The sequence below is a fragment of the Rousettus aegyptiacus genome, unplaced genomic scaffold (genome assembly GCF_014176215.1).
Source record: "Rousettus aegyptiacus isolate mRouAeg1 unplaced genomic scaffold, mRouAeg1.p scaffold_m13_p_15, whole genome shotgun sequence".
NCBI lineage: Eukaryota > Metazoa > Chordata > Mammalia > Chiroptera > Pteropodidae > Rousettus > Rousettus aegyptiacus.
In genome coordinates, this window is record NW_023416290.1 from 60,618,224 (window position 1) to 60,644,918 (window position 26,695).

General features: G+C 52.9%; 2 protein-coding genes across 8 annotated transcripts; both read right to left on the reverse strand.

Moving 5' to 3' along the window:
* Positions 1-359: 359 nt before the first annotated feature.
* Positions 360-14,128, reverse strand: LOC107503479 (zinc finger protein 250-like). 4 transcript variants are annotated; one of them, XM_036233251.1, is made up of 5 exons: positions 13,438-14,128; positions 7,141-7,236; positions 6,871-6,876; positions 6,469-6,582; positions 360-3,289 (listed from the first exon to the last, which is right to left on the reverse strand). In XM_036233251.1, the coding sequence occupies exons 1-5, from the start codon at positions 13,499-13,501 to the stop codon at positions 1,998-2,000; spliced, it is 1,572 nt and encodes a 523-aa protein (XP_036089144.1). In that variant the 5' UTR covers positions 13,502-14,128; the 3' UTR covers positions 360-1,997. The 4 variants fall into 4 exon arrangements, with proteins under 4 accessions (XP_036089144.1, XP_036089142.1, XP_036089143.1 ...); XM_036233249.1 differs by lacking the exon at positions 13,438-14,128 and adding an exon at positions 13,037-13,094 and having other exon boundaries at positions 6,750-6,876; XM_036233250.1 differs by lacking the exon at positions 13,438-14,128 and adding an exon at positions 8,076-13,020 and having other exon boundaries at positions 6,750-6,876.
* A 1,955-nt stretch (positions 14,129-16,083) lies between these two features.
* On the reverse strand, positions 16,084-25,647 carry ZNF16 (zinc finger protein 16). 4 transcript variants are annotated; one of them, XM_016131814.2, is made up of 3 exons: positions 25,526-25,647; positions 22,752-22,954; positions 16,084-18,350 (listed from the first exon to the last, which is right to left on the reverse strand). In XM_016131814.2, exons 2-3 carry the CDS (start codon positions 22,909-22,911, stop codon positions 16,507-16,509), a joined length of 2,004 nt encoding a protein of 667 aa, XP_015987300.2. In that variant the 5' UTR covers positions 22,912-22,954; positions 25,526-25,647; the 3' UTR covers positions 16,084-16,506. The 4 variants fall into 4 exon arrangements, with proteins under 4 accessions (XP_015987300.2, XP_015987297.2, XP_015987298.2 ...); XM_016131811.2 differs by lacking the exon at positions 25,526-25,647 and adding an exon at positions 25,260-25,512; XM_016131812.2 differs by lacking the exon at positions 25,526-25,647 and adding an exon at positions 25,230-25,512.
* Positions 25,648-26,695: the final 1,048 nt, after the last annotated feature.

Here is a 26,695-nt window from a genome sequence, read left to right on the forward strand (position 1 = left end):
TTTCTCAGCTTCCCTCAGGGCTGCCTCACACTGTCTGGCACCTGCCAGGCTGAGTCCTACTGTGCAGTCACCTTCCCCTAGAGGTGGGCCCTGCTGTTGCGTCCCCACACTGGATGAGGTGGGCGGTGTCACTGACATCGCAGGCCAAGCATGAAAACTCCCCCTTCCCCATTGGCTGAGAGCCCTGCATGAAGCCAAAAATCCCTTCCTCCGAGACCAGGAGGGACACGTGTCCTCTTTTGCCTGGAACCGGCTCACCTGGGCCTTTCTCAGGCTTTCCTGGTTGAACACTCCCTTGCTGGGAACTACCACTGATTTGTAGATACTTAGGCCCAAGTATTGCGTTTCCTTTACTCATGAACTTTCCAAGTCATTGCTTTTTTATTGGAAGAGGTCAGATTATACAGTTACAGAGAAATAAATTTCAGGTGGACTAAAGTGTTTTCCCAATAGAAAATTTGAAGACCACTGTCAAGTTCTTGCCAGCTGTCAGGGGAATTACAGTTAAGAGAAAGATTTAAATACATAAAATGCAAAGACTTCAAAATAAAATCAGAGCTTCCAAAGCGTGAATGCTGCTGACAAGCCAGACTCGGGAGATGATGGCTGAGGAAGCTGTTAGGTGGGCGAGGGTCCTGAAAGGGAATCTCGGCCTCTGATGCTACTGCCCATGGCAGACGCGCATGCGCCCCAGCGGGTCCTGGGCTGCCTCCTGTGTCTTGGGCAGATGACAAAAATGCCTGACCCCGGAGGAGGGGTGCTCCCCGCTCAGCTCCATGGACACTGAACCTGATGTTCACCTATGGGCCAGTGACAGCCAATAGCAACAAAAGGCAGTGACATTCTGGGCACGTGACGCTACAATTTAATTGAACCCTTATTCTCATCCTGAGGGGAACATGGCTTGCTTTCTCTGTCACTTCCACATGAGTAAGAACTGTGCCCTGAGAGGTAGTGGGCTATGGGCAGCAGCCACCACGTCACACCAGCTGTGGAGTCAGTTGGCGAGGGTTGGTGCCATCCCTTTGTGTGAACTTATGAGAACACGCCAGTGACCAGCTCCTCACCAGTGTCTGCAGAGGGGGAAACATGCTTTTATCTGCATCACAGTGTACTACTGTGACTCAAGGACCAGCATCTCAGTGGTTAATTTTTCCCGAGAAGCTGATATGTTTGAGAAAAAAACAAATTACTAATAAGTCAGATTTATCACAGTATATGACAATGGATAATAGACTCTTGGAACTGGGAATAAAAAAAAATGAAACAAAACAAACTTTTCCAAGTTAGGAATAGAAATATTTGAGAGAAAAAAAGAGCTATTTGAATATGAGAACTTTGTTTTAAAAATATGTGTCAGAGGGCTTTTCAGTCATGTTCTTTTTGAAACGCCACCTGGTGCAGCAGCTAGCTGCAGTCTGAGCCTGGGTGCGGTGCTCTTCTCCTCCCACAAATAGGGCCCAGAGGCCCAGACACCCCCGGGCTTATTTCTGGGGTACATGGTCCATGGGTCATGAGGTCGTGAGGAAAAGACCCATTTTTTGAGTTGAATTTTTACTAAGAAGTCAGGCACTGCTTCTGATCTTGAATAGAGCTAAAGCACTTCTCACTAATCTTCAGGCTTTTTTTTTTCCTACGAAACAGGTGGTTCCACAATATTTGGGGCCTCCAGCTGACGCTACTTGATGACAATCTTTTTAGTAGCATTTTGTCCACACAGCTCTTCAGTGTTTTAACAGAATAATGAAAACAGCCCAGCATTCTACTATTATGTGCAATAATTAGGAAAGGCACGGGATGTTCTAAGGAAAACCTTTGTTTGGAACGTAAGGAAGTTTTATTGTGACAGTACTCCGTATGCCTTAACTTCATTTCTCACCTCACATAATGAACTGTACGACGGCTGTCTTCACTGCAATTGTGTGAGGACTCTCCAGTAGGACGTTTTCCGCTGGAATACCGGGCCCAGACTTGTGCGTCCCCCATGGTAGTCGAGGTCACAGTTTCCCGTGCACCTTCTGGTGCTGGATGAGGTGCCCGTGCTGGTTGAAGGCGCGGCCGCACTCGGCGCACTCGTAGGGCCGCTCGCCCGTGTGGATGCGCTGGTGCTGGATGAGCACCGAGTACTGGCTGAAGGCCTTCCCGCAGCGGCCGCACTCGTAGGGCCGCTCGCCCGTGTGCGTCCGCAGGTGCACGATCAGGGTGGCCTTGAGGCTGAAGGCCTTGCCGCACTGCGCGCACCGGAAGGGCCGCTCGCCCGTGTGGATCCGCTCGTGCTGCACCAGGGAGCGGCGGGCGCTGAAGGCGTGGCCACACTCGCTGCACACGAAGGGCTTCTCGCCCGTGTGCACGCGCTGGTGCTGGATGAGGTGTGAGTGCTGCACGAAGGCCTTGCCGCACGCGTAGCAGCCGTAGGGCTTCTCCTCGCTGTGGATGCGCTCGTGGTTCATGAGCGTGGAGCGGTGGCTGAAGGCCTTGCCGCACACGCCGCACTCGTAGGGCTTCTCGCCCGTGTGCACGTTGTGGTGCTGGATGAGCACCGAGCGGTCGCTGAAGGTGCGCCCGCACTGGCTGCAGGCGTACGGCTTCTCGCCCGTGTGCACGCGCTGGTGCTGCAGCAGCGTCCTCTTCACGCTGAAGGCGCGCCCGCACTGCGCGCACGCGTGCGGCTTCTCGCCGGTGTGCACGCGCTGGTGGCTGCGCAGCACGGTGCTGTGGTTGAAGGCCTTGCCGCACAGCGCGCACACGTAGGGCCGCTCGCCCGTGTGGATGCGCTGATGCTGGATGAGGTGCGACAGCTGCGTGAAGGCCTTGCGGCACTCCGGGCACGCGTGCGGCTTCTCGCCCGTGTGGATCTTGTGGTGCTGGGCCAGGTCGGAGCTCACGCGGAAGGCCTTGCCGCAGTCGGCGCACGCGTACGGCTTCTCGCCCGTGTGGATGCGCCGGTGCTTGCTGAGCACCGAGCTCTGGCTGAAGGCCTTGCCGCACTCACCGCACACGTACGGCTTCTCGCCCGTGTGCGTCCGCTGGTGCTGCAGCAGATGCGAGCTGCGGCCAAAGGCCTTCCCGCACTCGACGCACTTGAATGGCCTGTCCCCGCTGGGGACCGCCGCATGCCCCGAGGCAGGGTCCTGGGGTTGCACGTCCTGACCCCCAGGGATGGCAACAGGGCCGGCCCCAGGGTCACAGCTCCCCGGGGATGCGGTCCTGAGGATCACCGACAGGTCCTCAGAAATGAATGGCTTCTCACTCAAATCTCTATCTCGGTTTCCTCCCTGGTCCTCACATTCTGAAACAACAAATCCAGAGTAAAAACATTAACGCAGATGTTGACCCACTCCAGCCACAGGGCAAGAAGCTCCGAAGGTGGCTGGGCTAGTGCAGTGGCCAGCAGGGCTGGCACACACGGCCACGGGAGCCGGATGGGCAGAAAAAACAGTGGTGTCACACGAGACTTGTGCCCTGTCCAAAGCCACACATGGCAAATGGCAGCAGGGACAGCCCATGTCTGTTTGAGCCCTGCCCTCGCTAGAGTCCTGTGCACAAGCTTTCGGAGGCCATCTGCAGCAGGAATAAAGGCAGAGCTGACAGCCGCGGGGCACCCTGTCCCTGAGATAGCAACACATGTCAGCGAAGCCTGGTGCAGGGCTGTGGCCCGTTTGTGCAGAATGCCCTGGGGACAAGATGGGACACGTGGGCAGCCGTGGTGGACGTTTCTACCATCAGGGTGGGGGCTCTGGGCTGACGCTGGGTGTGGGAGCACAGTGGGCGCTGAGGATGAGTTTAAATCTCAGACACCGAGCCACTGAGGTGACAAGATGCCACTCGCAGGCCGAGACTCCCTGAAGGAACAAGCACGTTCTAAGGGCGGGTTGTGCTCGGACCCACAGCAGGAGTCCTACTTCGCAGGACAGCAAGGTGTGGCAAGGTCTGGCCGCCAGGCGCCGTCGCTTCTCCCGAGCACCCCTTCGGCCCTGCCTCTTGGGTGCAGCCCCACCCGCCACGCTGCCACCAGCTCAGCTTTGCAGAAGCCTCTGCTGGCAAGCGGAAGGTCCAAAGGACTGAGTGCTCACTGTCTCTTGTCAAACAAGGACACAAGGGGCTCGGTAACAGGTGCCAGGCTAGAAGCCCTCAGGAGGTTCAGCTTTACAAACCTAGAGAGTCCGTGCTCGGGTGGCACTGAGCGCGCATGCGTGGACATCACCTCCTTCCCTCTCCCCTCCCCCCTCCAGCGGTAGCGGCATCACTTAGGGCTGGCTTGTCTGGGAAAAACCTTGGCAGCCCAGGGAGCCCATATTCCGCTGTCCACGTGCAGAGACCCACTGGATGGCCAAGCATGCAAGCCCCTCCCTGCCTGAGCCTGGTGGAAAGTGTCTCTCTTTCCAGGGTTGTTAAGAAGCACACTGAGCGGCAGTGACATTTCCACCATGCTTTGTCTGTAATAAGGATATTTTCAAGTACCACCTGCCCACCTTGAAAAAGATTTTTTTATGTGGTACCACCATTATTGAGACATAAGCTTAACCTTTTAACTGGTTCAGAACTTGGTTTGGTAAGTCAGAAACTATGTAACGGGCCCCCTCCAACTCCAGCACAGACCCTTGAAGAATAACCGACTCAGAAGCCAAGCATTCCCCCCACAAAACCGGGGGACCTTCTGAGAGGAACTTGACATGTGCTTGATTTGACCTGTGGTGTCTCTGGGAATAAGCTACCTTGGAGGGAGGGAGGCACAGCAAACCCTCAGCACAGGGTCATCCAAGAGGCAAGGGTGGGGCAGACGGCTCCCCAGGCCAAAGCAGCTCCCAACCCCACCCTGAGCTCCAGCCGCCCTTGCTGGCCTCCCTGCCCCACAACCCTCCAGGGCCCAGGTAGCTCTCCACTCGCTGTTGGGTCTCCGTCTGGACGGCCCACCAGCACATTTAGGTCCTGAGCCCAACAGAACTTGCTCTTCTCTCCTCTTGCGGCTGGTGGAGTCGGGTTTGCTGACTTCCTCCCTTCTCTTCCTGCACCAGCGCCCAAGCCCTTGTTCCCGTGGCCAGACCAGCATGTGACAGCTTGCTCACGCTCCTCTCCGTATCAGAGGCACGAGAGGGCACTGCTGCGCACAAACCTCTCATCTCCAGCCTCCACGCTCGGACAGCTTCATGATCTCTCCAGCATCTAATCTGAAGGGCACTTGTCCAAGACTGTCCTCAGTTAAGACCACAGCCAGCACCAGGGAGCCCAGGTCCTGTCTGGTGGTGGCTCCGCGTTTTCCTGCCCACCGTGGCTGCAGCCAGCACAGTTTACAGTTGTGTGCAGGACTGCCACAACATAATGCTGTGTCTGTTTTTAGTCGCTGGAAAACTGAATTCCTCTGAAGATACCCGATTTTGCAGGACAGTCAAGAGGTGGGCTATCTGCCACACCCGGTGCCCCATCCACACGGTCCCCGGGAACAAGGTGGAGAGTGCTATGCCCGCTCATCCAGAGGCAGCGCCGCGCCACGCCAGCTCCATGCAGCCCGAGGGGGTCGCATCCTGCAGGACGGGCTGGCTGAGGTCCTCCTGAGACACAGAGGTCCCCTTCCTCCCCTGGACCGCTCTGCCCACAGAACAGTGCCGCCGGGGCGGTGCACTGCTGTCGTCTTCCTTGCTGTGATTTTCTCCAGGACAGTCTTGCACGTCTTTCATTAGATTACTGCATCCTTTATAGTTCTGATGCTGTTGTAAATGTTATCTTTTTAAAAATCAACTTAAAAAACATTTTCCTTTTCTCCTTCTTGCATCTATATGAGACAGTGGGTGTTAAGTTACCGTGGTCATCCTTTTACACTATATGGAAGTCAAATCACTATGCTCTACACCTTAAACTCGTACAGTGCTGTATGTATGTTAGTTATATCTCAATAAAATGGGGGGGGGAATCACACTTCTGTTGCTGAGAAATAGAAATAAAGCTTACTTTGTATCCAGTCAAGCTGGTGAATTCTAATCAATCTTCAAGCAATCATATGAATTGCACGCAATACTTTCTTTTTTACCAATTCCTATAACTTTAGTTTAGTTTCTGTTTATCTCACCTTATGTAGTGTATGAGACATGCCAGGACAATGCCCTACAGATGTGGGGATGGCGGGCTCCCTGTTCTTCATCTCACACAGTATGCTTTCGGCCCTCACCATCAGTGTCAGGATAACTTCCGTTCATACCTAGGATGCTGTGTTCTTTTGTAAATCAACAAGAGAACTCTCCAAATCTGTATGGCCCGCATGGACAGGGACCTGGCAGAGGCAGAATCACCACAGGGTGCTCTCACCACTCACCTCTCCACTCGCTTTGTGCACGGGGCCTCCGTCTGGCTCAGCCATGCCTGACCACCGGCTCCTTTGCTAGGAAAGGCCCAAGTGGAAGCCACTCCCACTGTCCCCACAGCCACTGAGACCTGCTAACCCCCAGTGGAGGAAAGCCAGCTGCTCGTACTCACCTGAACGGCCACCACCCAGGCCTCTGCTCTCCTCAGCTCCCTGCCCATCCAGCACCCACGGTTCTTCTCCTCGCTCCAGCTGGGAGATCACGTTGGGCTTGGTCCCTGGAAGTCCTGCTCGTGGGGAGAGAAGCGCTTTTGTCTAGAGCATCCCCACCCCACCTGAGCAGCCCACAGGCAAGACACAGGACCAACCCCCTCTGGAGCTGAGCACCTGGAGACCCCACGGCCCCGCCCCCGGCCAAGCCCACAGACACAGACTGGCTGCTGTGGGGCCGCACCCAGCGAAACCACGTTCCCGTAGGTCTCCATCATCACATGTCGGTAGAGGCCCCGCTGGGCAGGGCACAGGTGGTCCCACTCCTCCTGGGAGAGGAGCACAGCCACGTCCTCGAAGGTCACCTTGGCCTGGAATGACAGGGGTGGCTGCAGGTCAGATGGTGTCTCCACATCCGAGACTGAGTGGGTGCAAGGAACGTGGGGTGGGAACGTGCCCTGGGATGGGGGTAGAGTGCCGTGACACACCAGGGGCGAAGGGAGAGCTGAATGGGGTGACAGGAAGGGGCTGCAGAGTTCAGGGAACAGACTGACACTCAAGAAGGTTGCCACCGGGAATCTGGGAATGGAAGGACCAAGAGGAAATGCAGCTGCGCAGGCCTCAGGGCAGCTCACCTGGGGTCCTGCCGGTGGCGGCAGGAGCCTGGCTGCTGCCATCGTCCGGTCCCCTGGGGTCTCTGAGAAAGCTGGAAATCGGAGAAGCCTGTGGGGCTGAGGAAGTGGAGGGCGCACATGAGGACCCAGCTCCGCCCCTGCAGATCCCGACTTCCGGGGAGCCCCGTCCTGGTGGACTCTGACCCCAGAGTTCAGGAGCCACATAAACATGCAGTTCCTGAGCTCTTTGTCTGTGGGCAAAGAAGTCACATCTGAGAGGCCTGGGAATGCCTGTGCCTGGGGAAACCCGCAGGTTTCCAGGCCATCTGCTCAGCTCACCAGGCCCATGAGAGAGCATTCACACAGGTGCCAGGCTGCCCCAGAGACCACCCACAATGCAGAGGGCTAGGGATGGGCAGTTCTGCTTGAGGCCCACACTCCTGTGGGGACCCCACCCCAGGCCCTGCACACCTGGCTGACCATGCCCCTCCCATTGCACACTGACGCCAGCTGGTTGAGCCCCAGTGGATAAAAGGGGGCACCGGGAGCTGTCCCGATGAAGGGATGGGGTTCACATGTTGGATGCCAGGTGGGATCCTGCCACGGGACGCAGAAGCCCAGCAGGCAGACAGGTCATTTAGGGAAAATGGTTCCAAACCATGATCAACTGTGTCGTGCACAGTGGGCCACCTAGAGGGAGGGCGGGCAGCAGGAAGCCCGTGAGTACCATAACCCGTTCTCGCTGTAAAAGGGCACGTGTGTGTGCCCGTTCATTCACCCAGACGCACGCTGAGCTCACTGTGGCTACCCAGGGGCAGGACGGGAGTCAGGAGGAGGCTGGCCCTCGCCGCCTGTTCCCACCGTTCGCTGGCAACGCCCAAACGTGCACGTGTGTTCGCGTGACACAGCCCTCACTGGAAGCCGGCGGGGTCTTCCCGTGGGGCGAACAGACCCACCTTAGAATTTGTGTGGACAGTGGTGCTGGAGGACGGGCGAGGCCAGAGTTTGACAGAATAGGGGTGGTCCCACCTCACCAGGTCTCAGAACCAAAGGCGGTGAAGCTGTTGTCACCACGTGCTCCACCTGCTGCCCCACCTGTCACTTTCCTGGGTCTCCCAGACCTGCCATCTCCCGTGGTCAGTCATTCTCCCCACAGCCGTGTCCAGCTATCTCCCCACAAGGTCTTTGTCCCGCTTCCCACCATCAAGTGGCCCTGGAGGGGTCTCCTATGAACTCCCTGTGTTCAAGCCCTTGTCTACAGCTGGCAATGGGGGTAGTCAGCCAAAAATCAAGTTCCCCAAAAATTTGGACCTACTAGTCTCTGTCCATCCTTGTCTGCATGAGAACTTGACCTTCAGGAATGATCCAGCTCTGGCCCCCTGGGTGCCTGGCACAGGTGGACGGTCACCCACACTGTGGCCAGTCTGAACATGGGCTGGGACCGAAAAGGGGCCTCACAGTGGGTGCTGGCGGCCGCCCTGCTGACCCAGGAGGCGCTGGCTCTTATGGCCATGAGGCCTTGGCTGTCCCTGCGCCTGTCTGTGCACCGGAGCTGCTCCCTGCCTCAGGTCCCACACGGACTGGGCACTGGGTGCAGTCGCCCCGCAGCCTGGATGCTCAGGGGACCTTGAGCTGGCAAAACCCTTCCCTGCAGCATCTCCTACAGCATCTCAGACACAGGTACCGTCTAACACTGAGCTCTCATTTCTGTGCCCAGCTTAGTCTGCACACCTGTACACAGACCTGACTCCCAAGGCCCTTTCTTCTGCTTAATCCACTCTCCAAATGCACCCAGAGAACCTGGTCTCCTGGCAGCTGGGTCCTGTGCCTGCCCACACAGGGACACAGAGACTGTCCTTGGGTCTAACCCCTCCCTAGGCCTCCCCCCGCTGGATGCTCCTGCCCCATGGTGGATGCTCGGCCTCAATGCCCTCTCACTGAGGCCCTTCCTGACCCAACAGAGCAGCCAGTGGCCCGAGGATCATGAATGGCCTTGAAAGAGCAATGAGGTCATACTTTACACCCTGTAGAACAGCAGCAAGTACCAGGTGGACACTGACCACTGGCAGGGATGGGGAAGCCGACTTTCTCATACCCCACTCTCTCTCAGGAAGCCACCGGGCAAATCAGATGCACGCTTGGACAGTGGGTGCCCTCCTGGAAGGCTCAGGCTCAAAGATGGTGCCGCCACCAATGTCACCGTTGTCCTTCCACACCCAGGTCACGCACTCTCCAAGAGAAAGATTCGGGCTGTGCCAAGCAGCAAGACAAGTAAGCAGAAGCACAGATGCGAGGAGCACATCAAAGATACTCCCATTTCCTAAGCAACGACCCTGGACCACCAAAGGCTTTGCTTTGTCTCCACTTGTAAAGCAGGGAGAAGACACATGTCCTCCGAGGGCCTCAGGAGGATGGCATGATTCGTGAGCCAACACTCAGAACAGCCTGGTGCAGGCAGATGCTGCTGGACTAGGTGGTTTTGTCACATTCGATTAGATTAACCCCAAAACTAGGCTGTCGACACACGTGAGGCATGGAGGTAGGGGGCAAAGAGGGAGCAGGGAAAGAGCCTGTAATGGGTGAGTCCTAGAAAGCATTGAAAACAAGAGGTTTCTACCTTGGGTCCACCTGTCCATACTGCCAAGTGAGAAAAGCATATCACAAAGTACACTGCTTGCCGCACTCTGAATGTTTGTGTCCTCCAAATTCATATGGTGAAACCCTAATGCGCAGTCTGATGGATGGTGTTAGGAAGTGGGACTTTGGGGGATGGCCTGCTGCCCTTATGAAAGACCTCAGAGAGCTCTCTGCTCCTTCTGCCACATGAGGACGCAGGGAGAAGTCTGCAGCCAGGAGGGCCCACACTTCTGCACTGGCACCGCACCTTGTAGCCTCCAGAACTGGGAGCAGTAAATGCCTGTTCTGTGGTCACCCAGTCTGTGGCACTGTGTTACAGCAGCCCAAACAGACCAAGACACCTGTATTTCAATAAAAAGATGAATGAAACAAATATAAAAAGTGGTAATGACTAGTTTTAAATTTTCCTTACTTGTACTTTGGTAGATAAGATCTGGATCTCCTGCAACAAGTCTTTTACCGGATGCGAAAACATGCAAAACACTGCAGGCCTCACACAGAAACTGCCGGACACTCGCGCAGCAGAAAAGCGCAGGGCCATCTGCATACCGAGACTGGCGTTAACAAGCCAGCCTGCTCACTACCCACGTGATTCTGATGCCCATCTCCAGGCTGTGCTCCCAGGGAAAAACAGAGGTGTTTACACAGGAGAGAACAGGTAGGCACGACAAGCCCTGTCCAGATGTCCCCCAGAGCAGGAATCACCACACGAATGTCAGGAAGGACTTTGGGGAGCCATTATACCCCGGCACTGGGGCAAGCACCAACAGCACCCCCCCCACCACCCCTGGGGTGCCCGCATCAGCCACCCATCTACCTGTCAATCCCAGTCATTCTTCGGATGCAGGCAGGAGTTTCATTTTTTGGAAATCTCCCCAGAGAATAACCCAAACACTTAGAGAAAATGGGAAGGAAGTACATTTCAAGGAGATGCTCTGCTAAGTGGGGGTCTCAAAGGTGACTGAATTGCTGGCCAGCAAGGAACGGATCTAAAAAAGGGACTGCAGAGATGCAAAGCGCTTAGAGTTTAACTAAGAATTTATTACTGTGAACTTGTTCTGTAAGCTAAGCTTTAGGAACTTATCGTCACCCTTGTTGGAATTCAAGCATGTCTGTCCTTCCAAAGACCCTGCCCATGGTGACAGTGGTAACAGACACCCTCAGAGCCCCCGGTCTGGTTTGGGCGGCTCCCAGGATCTCCCTTCCTTCCAGCCCTACCATCTGCACCCTGGGGTGCTCCTGCTGGAATGCTCTGTCCTCTGAGGTGGAAGCATCTCCAGAACGTACAACCCTGCAACCTTCTGGAGTTAGTGGCCACAAATACGCATCCAAATTGCCAGCTTTCTTATACCAGCCACGCCCAAGAAGAACATACAGGGAAAAGATTCTAGTCACAAATGATGACAAGAAACGAACTTGGAATAAACTTAGAAATGTGATGTCAGTTCTGCCCACTGCTTCCACAAATCCTCAGTCCAGAGGCAGGTGGGCCTGGATGAGGAGGCAAGCTCAAGAACAGAGAGCCAGGGCCAATCCATGATTCAAATCTCTGGGGAAAAAATGATTCAGCAAATGGTGCTAGGACAATGGGTTAAATGCTCTGGGAAAAAAATAAAATCAGACCTTTACATAAAGCTCAACAAATCTCCCAGAAAGTAGAGCAAAGGCAAAGTGATGAAAACTAGGACATACCACATACCGAAAGTCTAATGAATCCAATAGACAAATTAATGGATGAGTTAAAATTTAAAGTTACATTATAAGATGAACTTGAATAAAAATACACACAATGTTTCATTAATTTAGGTAAGAAGGGCCTTTCTAAGCAAAATACCAAAAGCAGGAAGCCTGGGGGCATGAAAATCAAAATCTAATGTAAATCAAAGCCACCACAAACATCAGAAATGGGCCCAAAGACATGTAAGAATTTAATACACGACAAAGGTGGTTTTCCAAGTCAATGGAAAGAAGAATTATTCAATAAGTAGTCTTGGAAATAGCATGATTTAGAGGGGGGGAAAAGCTGGATTCCCTTCACTCACACCAGAATAAATTCCAGATGGTCCACCTTTTATAAGTATCCGAGAAAAACAAGAGTTTATTTTGAAAATAATCTTGGGAGTGAGGAAAGCCGTTTAAAACATAACTAAATATCTGGCCATTAAAAACTTGACGGCTTCTATCTCAAAAACCCCAAACCAGGACAAAACACCATAACCAGAGTCAAACAACCATTTGAGAATATTTTCAACACATACGGAATATAAGAAGTGGCAGATTACAAAGGAAACACAAAGGCTTAAACACACGAAGAGTTTCGACCTCATCAAACGTCGGGGAACGGTAATTAAAACACTAATCTGGCAAGAACACGGGGAAATGACGCTAAGACTCCAGCCTCGACTTCACCCCACCGCCGAGTCGCCCCACAAGGGAACAGGGTGTCAAAGCCGGCGGAACGCATCGCCGAGGACCCGGCAGCGAAACCGCACAGGCGTCGCGGGGAAGAGCGGCCGCGCCCCCGCCCCGAGCTTCCCTTTTCGGTTAAAAACGGAAAGGCACTAAGACCCGGAAAGGACACAAAGCAAACCAGCCAGCGCCTCCTCTGCGCACACGGGCAGTCTGTCGCGGAGGGTGACTTTCACTTTTCATATTTTTCTGACAAGCTTGTATTTTACAAAAAACCACTGCATATTATTTTCTACTGAAATGTTGAAAAGCAAATAATAAACAAGGGAAATATTTGCAAACGGTTAGAAAAGGTTGGTCTCTTTCATTAAAAAGGGGCTGTTACGAAGTAATAGGGGACAGACGGCATCGATGGCAAAATGGAGGGAGGGTGTGAAATTCGGCAAGAAGCACTTTTCCCCACGAGCCCCCAAAGGCAGTTTCCTGCGCGGCGGAGGCGCTCGGGGGCTGCGGGTCCGCCTAGGCCCTCTCGATCCCCGGGTCTGTTCTTGGGGCCCCCCGCACGAGGCCGACACCCTTCCTGGGCAATCGCGCCCCGTCGTCCCCGCCGGGACCCCGCCAGGGCGCGCCGTGGGCAGCGGCCGCGGCGGAGCCGTGGCTTAGGGGCCCGGGGCGTGGCAAACGGTTGGGGTGGGCGGTCAGCGGTGCGGCAAGGGGAAGGGAGCTGCAGCGCATCCCTGGGAGAGGGCCGGCGCGCACGCGGGGCCCAGTGCGGGGAGGCGCCGGATCCGTGTGGCGGCCGCGCCGGCTCCCGCGTCCCCTGGGGCAGAGGGGCCGGGCCCGCCCGCGCCGCACCGCGGCCCTCACTCACCGTCCCCGCCGCAGCCTCACGCGCGACAGCGCGGCCGCCCGCAGCGCAGCGGACAAAGGGGAAGCCCCGCCCCGCCGGCGCGCCCACCAATCCTCGGCGGCCCCGCCCCGCGCGCCCCGCGCCCCGCCCCGGCTCGCGAGACCTCCCAGGCCGGCCGTCGGCCCCGCCCCCCGCCCTGCCGTCGGCCCCGCCTCCCGCCCTGCCGTGGCGGCCCCCGAGAGCCGGGGCCGCCGCGTCGCTTAGAGGCCACGCCGCGCCGTGGCCTCGCGCTTCCGGCGGCCCTGCAGAAGCTTCCGGTGTCCCCCTGTCCAGCCCCATCGCAACAGGTCGCCGCGCCCCCTCCGTCGCCGGGCACCTGGCCTCTGCGCTGGCGGGTCTGTCCTCCGTTTGTACTAGTTTACCTGCCTCCGTGTCGTGGCTTCTGATTGCTGCCCCGGCGGTTGGCAAGGGCTTAGCGGTGGTCATGTTTGACAGTGACGGCCTCCTCGTCAACCTGCAGTGAGGTTCACCGATTTGGAGGTCTGTGTTAAACTGCGCCAGGGAGGGCCGTGGATGGTACACTGGCGCAGACGCGCGCTCCTGAACTGGAGTCTGTCTAGAACGGTTAGGGCGCCTGCCGACTCCCGGACAGGCCAGTGACCTTCCATCTGGCACGCGTGGCGTGGGGCTGTCTCATGAAGGACGGGCTGGCCAGGGAGTCAGGGAGGGCGTGCGGACTGAGCCGGGGCCCTGGCGGTGCTGGAGGGGCTCCGTGTGATCGCAGGACAAAGCAGGAAATCAGTGGGGAGGATGTGGCAGTAATTCCGTGGGTACCAGAGAGCAGGGGACGCAGGCTGGTAGTCCCAGCTGTCTCCCCTTAACAGCCATGAAGGTCAGGGGTTCCTACTTTGTGGAGTGAGGTTGGCTTCCCACAGGGAACTCTGTTTGCCATACACTCCCCAGTGTAGCAGGGTGCCCTCTGCCAAGGGACTGTGAATCTCAGAGCAAAGGTCGCCTTCCCAATTGGTTTTGCCAATTGACAGTCATTAAACAAGGAGGCCATCAGTCTGCGGTGGTTTTAATGCCTTGGCGCCTCCTTAAGCATACCCCAACTAGCCTCCCAGGGAGACATCTGCTTAAGCTATAACCAATCAATTTCCCTGCTTTGCTTCTGCATCTTCTCTACAAAATCAGTTTTGGTTTGGTGCTGCCCAGTTCCAGTCCATGTTTGCTCAAATAAATCTAAAACAATTTTATTACTCAGTTTACATTTAACCACCAAGAATGAGCTGTCCCAGCGACCTTGGTTCCAACAGAAAAATGATGCTTCTAGGACCTTCTCAGCTTACCTTTGTTTGTTTGCTTCTCCACAACTTTTTAGTTTGCAAATGTTCATACATCTATAAAGGTTGAAAGAACCATGCAATGAACACCTGTGAGCCATCCCCTCAGCTTCAACTAGCATTTCCCTCAGCACGGCTTTTTTTGTGTGCCTAGCTCTGCCACCTCTTCTGTCCCTCTGCTTCAACAAGCACAGTATATAGAGTGCTTAGTGTCATCTCCACACAGTACATGACCTTGTTAAAATGGAAGTCAGATCAAACCCGTCACGTCCCCAATTCACCCGTCATGACTACAACACCCTTCAAGGCATGACCACTCCTCTCCCCATTGCTCTCACCTTGCCTGCTTCGGCTTTTGCTTTCTCCATGACCCTTGAAAAGTCTAGGCCACTAACGCTCAGGGCCTTTGTACTGGCTCTTCCCGACATCCTCCCCCTCAAGGTAATTGCTCAGTCTCAGTGAGCTTCAAGTCATTGCTTGAAGGACTTCTAAGTGAAGTCTTCTCTGACTGCTTCTGTTTAAAACTGAACCCCCAAAACTCCCAGACCCCATTCCCTGCTTTGTTTGCTTCATAGCAATAACCATCAGATCACTTTCTCTTCCCCCTAGAATGTGACTCCTTGGGGGCAGGCATTTTTGTCTGGCTTGTTTCCTGCTGTATCCTCAGTGGCATATAGTAAACATCCAGTAGCATTCACTAAAAAAAAAAAAAAAAAAAAAAAAAGAGCAGTGATTGAATCCAAGATGGACAAGAAGAAATGGGAAGTCACAGCAGGGCTGAGAGTGAGGAAGTGTGATGGTCAACAGATTGGAGGTCTCCACGGAAGACAAAGTTAGTTGGAAGATAACAGGGCATGTCGTCATGAAATCTGCAGAGGTGGCAGTTTCTTGTTTAGGGTGCTACCCTGGGAATGGTGCCTGATGTGAAAGGGAAGGGGTGAAGAAATCTGCTGATGCCTCTGTGGCCGAGTGGTGGCAAGCTAGTGCTGTTGGTCTCTGAGAGGACAGCGGGCAGTCCTTTGTGGCCCAAGCCCATGGGACTGACTTTTGCAAAGCAACTCATCCACGCTTTCTTCTCTCTTCAAATCTCCCACCCCCTCTCTCCTCATTTGCAATCGTGGCCTTGCCTCCACTTCCTTGACCACAAAGTCCAATCCCTTACCTTCCCACTGTAACTACAAACCTGACCCCATCTGGGCACTTTCCCCTTTCCTCTTGGAACAACAGAGAAGAGTCCTTTCCATCCATCCACCTGACACACCAGGTTGAGACCTGCTGGCTGGCAACCAGGGGCCTCCCAGTGGCGGACATGTTGCTTCTAGGCCAAGTTCCCCTGTTCACGGAGCACAGACACAACAAGATCGGCAGTCCCCACCTTCTACAGGCACGTAGCAGTTGCCTCATACATATGTGGTAACGAACGGACCTGGGAAAACACCCAAACCTGGGAGCATGCAGGGAGAACGGGAGGGGCAACGGGAGAGCTGGCCTCTGGGGACAGCCAAGACCATGAGGCACGCAACTGGAGGTTGGGAAACAGGCTCACGTGCAATCAATCATGTAGCAGCCCTGAGCAGGGATAGGTCTCAGCGAAACTGAGGAGTCAGATTACAGATGGGCACAAAGGGAACAGCGGGAGACTTGTGTCCACTTACAAAATGGATAAGAAATGCTGAAGGACTGGTGGCAGAAAATACACACCACGCTGGGAGAAGGTGACAGCAATAAGACTTGAAAAACTCTCAACCTGATTTTATATAAGCGACATGAATTCCTGCCACTATCAAAGAACTCACTCCTTATGGCTAGTCATCAAGCAAGAGCATTGCTCTGGTTATCTCAAACCAAACATGAGTGTGCTTTTTTGGTTACGTCTGATCATAGTAATAAACTCTATTCATGAATATGCAACATCTATCACCTTTTTCTTCCTAACAAATACGGCAGACTGGTAAAACAAAACCAGAAAACATGAGATGACATGAGGTGAGAGCAATGGCAGTGGGAGAAATGGGAGGGAACCTGTGAAGGACACCTCAAAGAAGGACCTGAGGCTCCGTGGAAGGCAGGTCGTGGGGTGGAAGGGTGTGCACTCGGCTTCGAGCCAGGGAGATGGCTAGAAGGGTGAGAGAGGAGCCACACTCAGTCTCACAGCCTAGTGTGGGTCAGCTGGTGCTTGACTAGCTTTGACCGCTGGCTGAAGGCCTTCCCACAAGCGGTGCAGTCATAGGGCTTCTCTCCAGTGTGCGTCCTCTGGTGCTGGATGAGGACCGAGCGCTGGCTGAAGGCTTTCCCACACTCACTGCACTTATAGGGTCTCTCGCCTGTGTGGATAATCTGATGTTGAATAAGGTGTGAGCTCTGGCTGAAGCCCTTCCCACACTCCACACACGTGTACGGCTTCTCTCCAGTGTGGACTTTCTGATGGTGGATGAGGTTTGAACTTCGGTTGAAGGCTTTCCCACACTGGTTACACTCATGGGGTTTCAACCCATTATGGATTCTCTGGTGCTGAATGAGAGTGGAGCTCTGGCTGAAAGTTTTCCCACATTCAGTACATTCATAGGGCTTCTCTCCAGTGTGAACTCGCTGGTGAAGGATGAGGTTGGAGCTGCGGCCAAATGTCTTCCCACATTCGCGACACTCATAGGGCTTGTCACCCGTGTGCACGCCCTGGTGCTGAATGAGAGCAGAGCTGTGGCTGAAGGCCTTCCCGCACACGCTGCACTCGTAGGGCTTCTCTCCTGTGTGGATGATCTGGTGCTTTCTAAGCACAGAGCTGTAACTAAAGGCTTTCCCACACACGTTACACACATGGGGCTTCTCTCCAGTGTGAATCCTCCGGTGCTGAATGAGGCTTGAGCTCTGGCTGAAAGCCTTCCCGCAGTCGTCGCATTTATAGGGTCTCTCTCCCGTGTGAACCCTGTGATGCTTAATAAGGTTGGAGACCCGGCTGAATGGTTTACCGCACTCATCACACTCATAAGGCCTCTCTCCAGTGTGAACCCTCTGATGCTTCTGCAGGTGTGAGCTCTGGCTGAAGGCTTTTGCACATTCATTACACTCGAAAGGCTTCTCGCCTGTGTGGATCCTGTGGTGTTTGATGAGGTTTGAGCTCCGCCGAAAGGCCTTCCCACAATCACTGCACATATATGGCTTCTCCCCCGAATGAATCCTCTGGTGCTGGATAAGGTTGGAGCTCCGCCGGAAGGCCTTCCCACAGTCGCTGCACTCATAGGGCTTCTTGATCACGTGAGACCTCTGGTGCTTCTTAAGGCTGGCGTTCTGGCGGAACGCCTTCCCGCATTCCTCACATATGCAGGGCTTCCCTGCGCTGTGTGCGCCCCGCCGCCTAACGAGGTCCGAGTGCACACGGAAGGCCCCCACACAGTCACTGCACTGGCGGGGCTCCTCGCTCACACGAGCCCTCCGCTGACTGTTGGGGACTGCGTTCTGGTGGAAGGCCTTTCCGCATCCCTCACACACGAAGGGTTTCTGTCCACTGTGGAGGGTCTGATGTTGAGTGAGGTCAGGGTTTCCTCTGAAGGTTTTCCCGCACTCGCTACATATGAAGGAGCTTTCAGCTGTGTGAAGCCCCTCATGGCTACTTAGGTCCACGCTGTGCTGAAAACTCAGGCCACACGTGTATGAATGTGGCCTCTCTTCCACAGGGGATCCCTGATATGTCACTGGGTTTGGGCTCAGGCTGAACCTCGTCTCCAGGTCGTCCCAGTCCAGCCCACCCTCTCCTAAGGGGCTCTTAAGGAGCGCGGGCTCTGGAGTGAAGTCCTCCTGGCAGAGGGACGGCACCCATCTTGAGTCATCAGGGAGTCCCCAGTCTCTTTCTAACACGTCGCCACAGGGTTCTCTGAGCTGAGGCTCCTGGGAAACATCACTGGTGTAGTTCTCTGGTATTTCTGCCTGTGACTCCAAATCGTCAGAAACAACTTCCTTCTGAAGAAACTCCTCGCCCTCGATCCTGGTGTCCCCATCTGAAATGACAAACGTCACAAGGAAGGAAACAGGAAAATACACCGATAACAAGAATGGGAGTCGGGACCCACTGCGGGTGGTAGTGCCAGACTTCTTGAGGGGACCAGGGTGCGTGGCAACTGAAGACGAGCCCTCAGCCCGTACCCGAGCACCCGCATCTCGTGTCACCTGCAGTCTCCTGGTGCCCCTGGGCTGCACTGTCTCACCCGCAGCCAGTCATCAAGTCCCATCGGCTGTGCTATTTTGTGTCCCAAACCCAGGCACTCAACCCTCTCACTTGTAAAGGGTAACATCACACGCCTCGTGTTACACTGGTAAACACTGTACTGTTTTTTTTTCCACAATACTTGGAACCTTCTTGGCCGCATCTGTTGTTCACTCAGTGCTAATCAGTGGCATCTGGGTTTTGTCTTAGGAGAAGCAAAGCTGGTTCCGACTGCATTGTGGGCTGAGAATTGTGGTGGAGACGTGGGACAACATCAGATTCTGTCCCATTTAACACAGGAGACTGCAGAGACCGTGGCCTGTCCCACCAGAGCCACCTTTGCCCCTAAAACCTGCAGTTCTGACTGATGTTAGCTGAAATGACCTCGTCCCACAGTACACTGTTTAAGCTGCAGCGTCAGTCTTTCTGAAGGCTCCTTGTCACACCAGGACAAGGAAACCCTCGTTCCCCTGGATCTCTCTTGAATGAAGATCCTGAGTCTCTGTCTCCTTTCAGTTGTGACATCCAGGCCCCACTGCTGCTTTCTTCTCCTGCCTGGATGATGAGTCATGTCCCCATTTTCATTTCTGATTTTTGTCAATTTAAAGGTCAGTTTTGTTCATCTTTTAAAAAAAAAAAAAAAAAACAATGTCAGATTTTGTTGATTCTCTTGTTTTTTCACTCTTGATTTCACTTATCCCTGCTCTAATGTTTATTATTTCTTTCCTTCTGCTAGTATTGGGTTTAGTTTCCTCCTCTTTTTCTAGTTCCTTAATATGTAAATTTAGATTACCGATTTAAGATCTTTTTAAAATTTCTCTTTAGCACTGCTTTCCCTGCATGCTGTAAGTTTTGGTACTTTGCAGTTTTGGTTTTATTTGTAGGTATTTTCTAATTTCCCTCGTGATTTCTTTGTTTACCCACCCATTAGGAGTATGTCGTTTTATTTCTACATATTTGTGAATTTCCCTGCTGTCATTAGTTGGAGGTGATACTTCATATGATTTCAACCTTTTTAAATGTATTCAGACTTGTTTTGTGGCTTAACATATGATCTATGTTGAAGAATGTTCCATCTGTGCTTGAAATTAATGTGCATCTTGCACCTTTGAGTAAAGTGTATGTCTATTAGGTCTAGTTGGTTTATATTGTTCAAGTTCGTTATTTCATTATTGATCTTCTATCTAGATGTTCTGTCCATTTTTGGAAATGAAGTACTAAGGTCTCCAACTATCATTACGGAACTATCTATTTCTTCCTTCTAATCTGTGTGTTCGCTTCATATATTTTGGATTCTTTCTGGATGTGTACATTTATAACTACCCTATCTTCTTCATGAGCTGATCTTTTTATCAATATGTAATATCTTTCTTTCCTCTTGTAAGAGGTTTTGACTTAGTTTAGATTGTTTGATAGTAGTACAGTTACCCCGGCTCTCCTCTGGTTACTATTTGCGTGGAATATCTTTTATCTCCCTTCAGTTTAAACCTTACTTGCGTCTTTGGACCTAAAGTAAGCCTCTTCTACACAGCACATATAGTTGGATCATGTTTAGAAAATATATCTTTTCTGTCAATATATGCTTTTTGATGGGAGAGCCCAAGCATTCACTTATTGTTTTTGTCCCTCATTTCCTCTATTTCTATCTTCTTTTGTGTTCAGTTTATTTTTTGTAGTGTACCCTCTAGATTTTCTTCTTTCTTTCTGTTGTGTATATTTTAAAGATAGTTTCTTAGTGGTAGCATAGGGATTACAGTGAATATCCTAACATCCTAAAACAATCTAGTTTGTTTTTTCCCCTCCACAGCCCTTCTCCCCGCCCCCAAGCTTAATTGAAATATACTGACATACAACATCATGTAAGTTTGAGGTGTACAATGTGATGATCTGATGTGTGTATATACTGCAAAATGATTACTGCCATAAGGTTAGTTAACGTACCTATCATCTCACATGGCTGCCACGTTTCTAACATGGTGAGAACTTTTAAGATCTACTCTCTTATCAATTTTCAAGTGTACAATATAGTATCATTAACTATAATCACCATGTTGAATATTAGGTCGCAGAATAAAACTGTCAAGTTTTAACTGATACCAACTTAACTGCAACAGCATACAAAACTCTGCCCCTACATAGCTCTGCCCTCACCTTTATGTCGTTGTCACAAACACATCTTTATATGTTGTGTCTTCAATAACAGATTTTTAGTTACTTTTGTGTATGTCTTTTAAATCATGTAGGAAATAAAAAGTGGAGCTATAAACCAAATATACTTTAGTTTTTGTACTCGCTTATATAGTTTCCTTTAGCAGAGACCCTTTCTTCCCTCATATGGCTTTGAGCCCCTGTCCAGTGTCCTCCCATCTTAACCTGCGGGACTCCCCTGAGCACTTCCTGTAGGGCCAGGTCCTCTGGCAGTGCGCATCCTCAGCCTTTCTATGCCTGGGAATGCCTTAAGTCCTCCTCCATTTTGAAGGATAATTTTGAGAGAATTACTGTTGACAGTTTTTTTTCTCTCTCAGCACTTTCGCTGTCTTCCGATTACTTTCTGAGCTCCGTGGGTTCTGAGGAGAAACTGGCTGTTAGTCTCACTGAGGGTCCCTTATAGGAGACTGGTTGCTTTTCTTTTGTTGTTTCTGAGGCTGAGGCTCCATCTTTTGACAATATAATTTCTGAATGAGTTTTGGTGTAAATCTCTTTGAATTTATCCATATCGAAGTTAGTTAAGCTTTTTAGAAGTGTCGCGTCATATCTTTCATCAAATTTGGGACGTTTTGACCGTACGTCTTCAAATGTTCTCGGTGCCCTTCTCTTGCCCCCTCCCCTCAGACCCTGTTGCGTGTGTCGCTTTGCCTGATGGTATCTCACAGGCCTGCTCGAATCTAGTGAACTTTCATCTGTTATTGTATTTTTCAGCTCTAAAACCTTGATTCCGTTTTTATAATTATGTAGGTCTTTTATTTTTATAATTATATAAATTTAAAAGCTCTATTGACATTTTCATTTTGTTCATGCACTATTTTCCTGGTTTCCTTTAGCTGTTTCTTGTAGCTCTCTGACCACGAGGAAGACAGTTAATTTACAGTCTGTCAAGTACCTGTGCTTTTCCAGGGATACTCTCTCTGGAATTAGGGACCAGCGCCCCACTCTGGAAACGTCGGCTGTTCACTTCAAAACTGCTACTGACCCAGGGAGTGTTTGGGGCATGAGCAAGTAAAAACACCACAAAACCTTCCGACCACTGTTAAGTTGCCTTTTCCTTGATTCAGTATTGGCTTGGTAGGTGTACATTTGTTTTCTAGATTTCTGACAAAGTTGGTCCATGTCGTTTCAGCCTTTTTTTAAAAAAAAGTTTATGTGAAAAAAGACTGTTTGGCACTGCCTGCTCCACCACTTGCTTCATAATGGCTTCTGAAACAGAAGCTTCCAGTAACCCATTTTTTTAACCCCCCATGGAGCAAGCTTCCCAGTTTCCCTCGCCCAGCATACCCTTGGCCATCTAGTTAACATCTGTCACTGCCTGGGACAGTCAGCAGGGCTGTCTTTCTGAGCCACTTCTTGGGACCTTGTCAGGTCTCTCTCTTCTGTCCACCTCCCTGCTCTGACACACGTGTCTCATACCACCTGTGCCTTCAGTGCAACCTTCCATGGCCACTCGGGCTCTGACAAGAGTACTGTGCCCAGATGTCCTGAGAGTAATAATACGTCCTATGTGGTTAAGAGTGTCCTCTGTACAACAGCCACCATCGGACCCAGTAAGGAAAGTTAACACTGAGTAACCATCCTGATCGCTGCTGTGAGGCCCACATAGGAGGCAAGCCAGTGAGGGGTCTTCAGGAAGGGCTCTCTGGCAGGGCTCTGAAGGGGATGGGAGCAGCTGGGCAGCGTGAATGCAGGCGGAGGGAGCGAGGCCAAGGCCCTGGTTAGGGTGGTGGCTGTTCTGGGCAGGGTCAGCACGCTGCACCCCTCTGTTTGTGAAGTGGGAAAACCGGAGTGTCCCACTCCGGGAACCATGGCAGCCAGGGGCCAGGCCAACTTCCTCTCTGACCTCCAGCCTTGGCGCCTCAAGTCCACGAGGCATCCTGCCCTTAATAATGCAAGGACATAGGTAACACCTGGAGTCAAACTCAAGGTGACATGGGCATAGTGTCCCCCAAAATGAGGGCACCAGTGGGAAACTCGCTCCTGATACCTGGCTGCTGATGGTGAGGGGTGGTGGTTCCCAGCTCAGTGTCGCTGCAGCAGAGGGGACCACAGAGTGCAGATCCACGATGGGTCATGGTGGGCGCATCACTCACACAGGGCTGGCCTGCATGGGTCCAAGGGCATGGTCCAGAAGCGGAGGGCTCCATTTATGCCTCGTGGGCGAGCTCTAAGGCTGGGCATGACTGGAACCTGGAGACCAGAAAGGATATTGGTGAGTGTGCAGAAGGGCTAGTCCCAGGGATACAACCTCCCAGCAGGTTGGGGTCCCTTCCTCCTCCCCTGCAGCCTGAGACCTAAGGAAAACCTGGTGCTGAGTCTCAGAGACTAATGACATATTCCCTGATCCTGGGCCCAAGGGGACGGTCAGCCAGTCACGGGGGTACATACTCGTAAGCCAGAGCCATGTGTGGGGGGTGAGATGCTGACCCGAGGGCGAGATAAGCCCAGGCCAGCCGTGACAGGTGAAAAGCAGTCGCCACAGAGTCCCCACTTGGGTAAACCCCTCATTCCTGACATGGTGTCCTGAGGGTGAAGCATGGCCCCATGCAGGGAGAACGGCAGCTCAAGGCCCGGCAGCCAGGGGCAGCCTGAGCTGCAGACAGGTGTATGGTCACCACAGTGCCATGCTGGCCCTTCTGGCAGCAGCCACAGTAGGCACCCTCGTCTCTACCCTCCTGGGCTGTCTTACTGTGCTGGCGGCTGCCCCCAGGCTCCTCCTCTCCCTCTTTATGTTGGTGCTCCAGGGTTCACTTCTGCACACCACCACTTCCTTGGGTAATCTGTCCACTTCTGAATTATTGACAACCCAAAGACTGTGAAGACTCCCAAAGCTGGGCTCATCTCCAGCCCTAACTGTTCCCTCTGAGCCGGAAGACACAACATTTCCTGGATATATGATGGGTCTCCAACATCACTAAGCTACTGACTCTCTCTATCCTTCCCACTGCCCCATCTCTATGCAAATGTAATATGCCTTGCCCAGCAGTCCACCTGGGAGTGCGTGACACGCCCTGGCCCTTTATTCCCACTGCACCATCAACAGGTATACCGACCCCTCTGTCTTTCAGGTGTGGAGAAGACAAGGCAGGAAACGTTAGTAGAAGTCCATTTTGGACACTGCTTGCCAATCTATGTCCCTCCTGGACATATGTTTTCAGAGTTTCCCAAACACCTGCCATATGCCTGGGTCTGTCCTGGGAACACTGTGAAGATACAGCAGTGACCATCACCCTCGGTGGGAAGATAGATCATACCAAATGCATCAATGAAATGGGCAAGTACTCTGGGCACAGGCATTAGAGAAGGGGTGGAGCCCTGGGGCAGGCCAGTATTTGAACCAGGGGTGGGGTGGGATGGGGGGTGGTTAGGCCCCGCCTGGTTAGCAAGGTGGAAGAAGGCAGAGGTGTGGACAGAGCTCAGAGGCAGTCACTGGGGGACAGAACACAAGAGGCCTTGGCTGCCTGAGGAAGGTGAGGCACTGTGCACATTCCTACATTAGGAAAGAGACAGAACACAGGAAACATGTCGGGAAGGGTAACCTGGCACAGGTGGTCAGCGGGATGGCACAGGCGAGACTCACAACGGGGAGAGCACTGACTTAAGGCGCTAAACCATGCGCAGCAGAGTGGATGCCGTTTCCATGGAGTGTGGGTGGCGGGGGTTCGCACTCCCTCTCCCAAGGGGAGACCCGATCATTTGCAATATGTAGTCAGTTCATTTCAAAATTCTCAAAATCATCATCACTGTCACCGAACAGGGGCACAGTCACGTCTCGAAATTAAAAATGTAAAAAAGGGTTTATGCTGAAACATCTCCCAGCCAGCCACTGAGTTCCCCTTCCCAGCTTCCAATGTACCCCTTCGGATTATTCTAACACAAGCAAATATGTACATACCCATTTTTTTTTTGCCTCTTTATTTTAAACTGTAACAAGCTATGGTCTTTTCATATCTTGTTTTTCTCACCGCAGTACGTGTGGGATTCTTGCCCAGGACACAGACCCAATCGCTGGCATACAGAATGACCTCACCACCCATGTCCACCTCTTAACCCTTGGAACCTGTGGATATGCTGCGCTACACAGCAAAACAGACTTTGTAGAGGGAATTAAGGTTATGGGCCTGGATGATCCTTCTAGACCCAAAATAATGACGAGAGCCTTTGCTGACTCAGAGACGCATGGGTCAAGTGCAAGGACTGGAGCCTCCAGGAGCTAAGGATAGTCAGCAAGAACATATGCACTCCAGTGCAAAGACCGCAAGAAACTGGGTTCTGCCAACGAGCTCGGAAGCGAATTCTCTTGGCTAAGTAACCTGGAGCAGAGATCACGGCAGGCGTCCATAGGCTGTGCATGAGCCACCACCAATCGGCCTCACCCCCACGGGGGAGAACTCGCCCTCCCCCTCCAGTCCCTTCTCCGCGCGCAGGCCGAAGCCACCATCGACGGGGCCCCCAGGCAGGGTACCTGGTGCTGAACGACGACTCCACCTCTCACCTGGCCCGGATGTTCGCACCGGATTCCCGCGGCCATTCCTGCAAGCCAAGCGCACGCGCCCCACGGTTCTGCGGCAGTTTCGGCCCGGGTCGCGCCGCCAGGATGCGGAGCTGGGCCACGCTCCACCGCCGCCGGGCCCGCTCCGGCGGGCGCCGCCCGCCCCTCCAGCCTCCGGCCCCGCCCAGGCCGAGCAGCCCCGCCCCTTCGACCGCGGTTCGCTTGACCCCCGCCCTTCCGAGTCCAGCCCGCCCCGGGCCGGCACCCACCGCAGGGGAGTGGGAGTCACGCGGGACCGCGTCGGCAACGAGCAGCCTTGACCCTCGCGAACGCCCCTCCGCCGGGCGTCGCTCCGGGAAGGGCGCAACGCCGCGGGGCCGACGCGGTTCGGCCCGGGACGCAATCCAGAAGTCCCGCCCCGACTTCCGGGCCGCGGGCCCGCCCCTCCAGGGCCAGGGTAGCCGCTCTAGGCGGCGGGAGACCGAGGCGACTCGGTGGCTCTGCGCTCGACCCCCCGTACCGCGTTCGGAGCCCCTCCGTGTTGACCGCTGTCAGAGCCGGACCCTGCAACTAACGAGGTGGTAACTAAATATAAAAGGAAAAACGATTAGAAAGGCTGGGAGAATTAGATCTACCGCTGTTGTGGGACTTCGATACACAAGCACCTAGAATCGGAACAGACTGTAGCTTGATAAAAACCAGTGGATCCACGTGGAACAACCCAATCCTCAATCAGCAAATGATGCGACAGACAGAGGGAAAAACTCAAATTTCCTAGACAGGTAGTATACATTTCGTGGGACTTTTCATGAAACATTTACAAAAGTTGATGATATGCATAGACACAAAGAATACAAATATTTTTAAGGCATACATTTTGCAGGCAGATGAAAGTATCAAAATTAGAAATACATAAAAAGTTGGTCCAAAAACCTATATATTGTAATTTATGAAACACTGTCTACATAACCTTGCAATCAAAAATTATACTAACTGGAAAAATACAGACTATAAGGCAATGAAAACCAAATACTTCATTCTCACACCTAAGAAACTGGGTATAAAGTGTAAAATAGGTAATAGTCATCAAAATTTTTCAGAGAAAAAATACAGGTTAACAGGCACTTATGTGCAGAACAACTTTTACAGCAGAAAGACCAGTTCCCCATCCCTTTCTGACCCACATCTCCAGCTGTGGGTCAAGAGCAAGGGGTGGAGGACAAGGACATGGGTCCGTCCACCTTAGGGCACTCGCTGTACTCATAAGACTTCTCCCTGTAATGTATTTTCTGAAGAGGCTAAGGGAGTAGGCCAAGGAAAGATTGTTTTGGTGGGGACTAGTGTGTCTCAAGAGCTAGGAAGCAGCCATGATGATGGAGTCGAATGTTAGGAGTGGTTTCTGGAGGTGCAGACAGTCCAGGAGACTTCCTGTGGCTCTC

Excerpts from the sequence above, each read along its gene's own strand:
- LOC107503479 (XM_036233247.1), bottom strand. The coding sequence starts at position 7,477 with ATGCTCTCTCATGGGCCTGGTGAGCTGAGCAGATGGCCTGGAAACCTG. Across the intron at positions 3,290-6,468 it reads CCTGGGTGGTGGCCGTTCAG|AATGTGAGGACCAGGGAGGA; the intron begins GTGAGTACGAGC and ends TTGTTGTTTCAG.
- ZNF16 (XM_016131814.2), bottom strand. The coding sequence starts at position 22,911 with ATGGAGCCCTCCGCTTCTGGACCATGCCCTTGGACCCATGCAGGCCAG. Across the intron at positions 18,351-22,751 it reads CCCTCACCATCAGCAGCCAG|ATGGGGACACCAGGATCGAG; the intron begins GTATCAGGAGCG and ends TTGTCATTTCAG.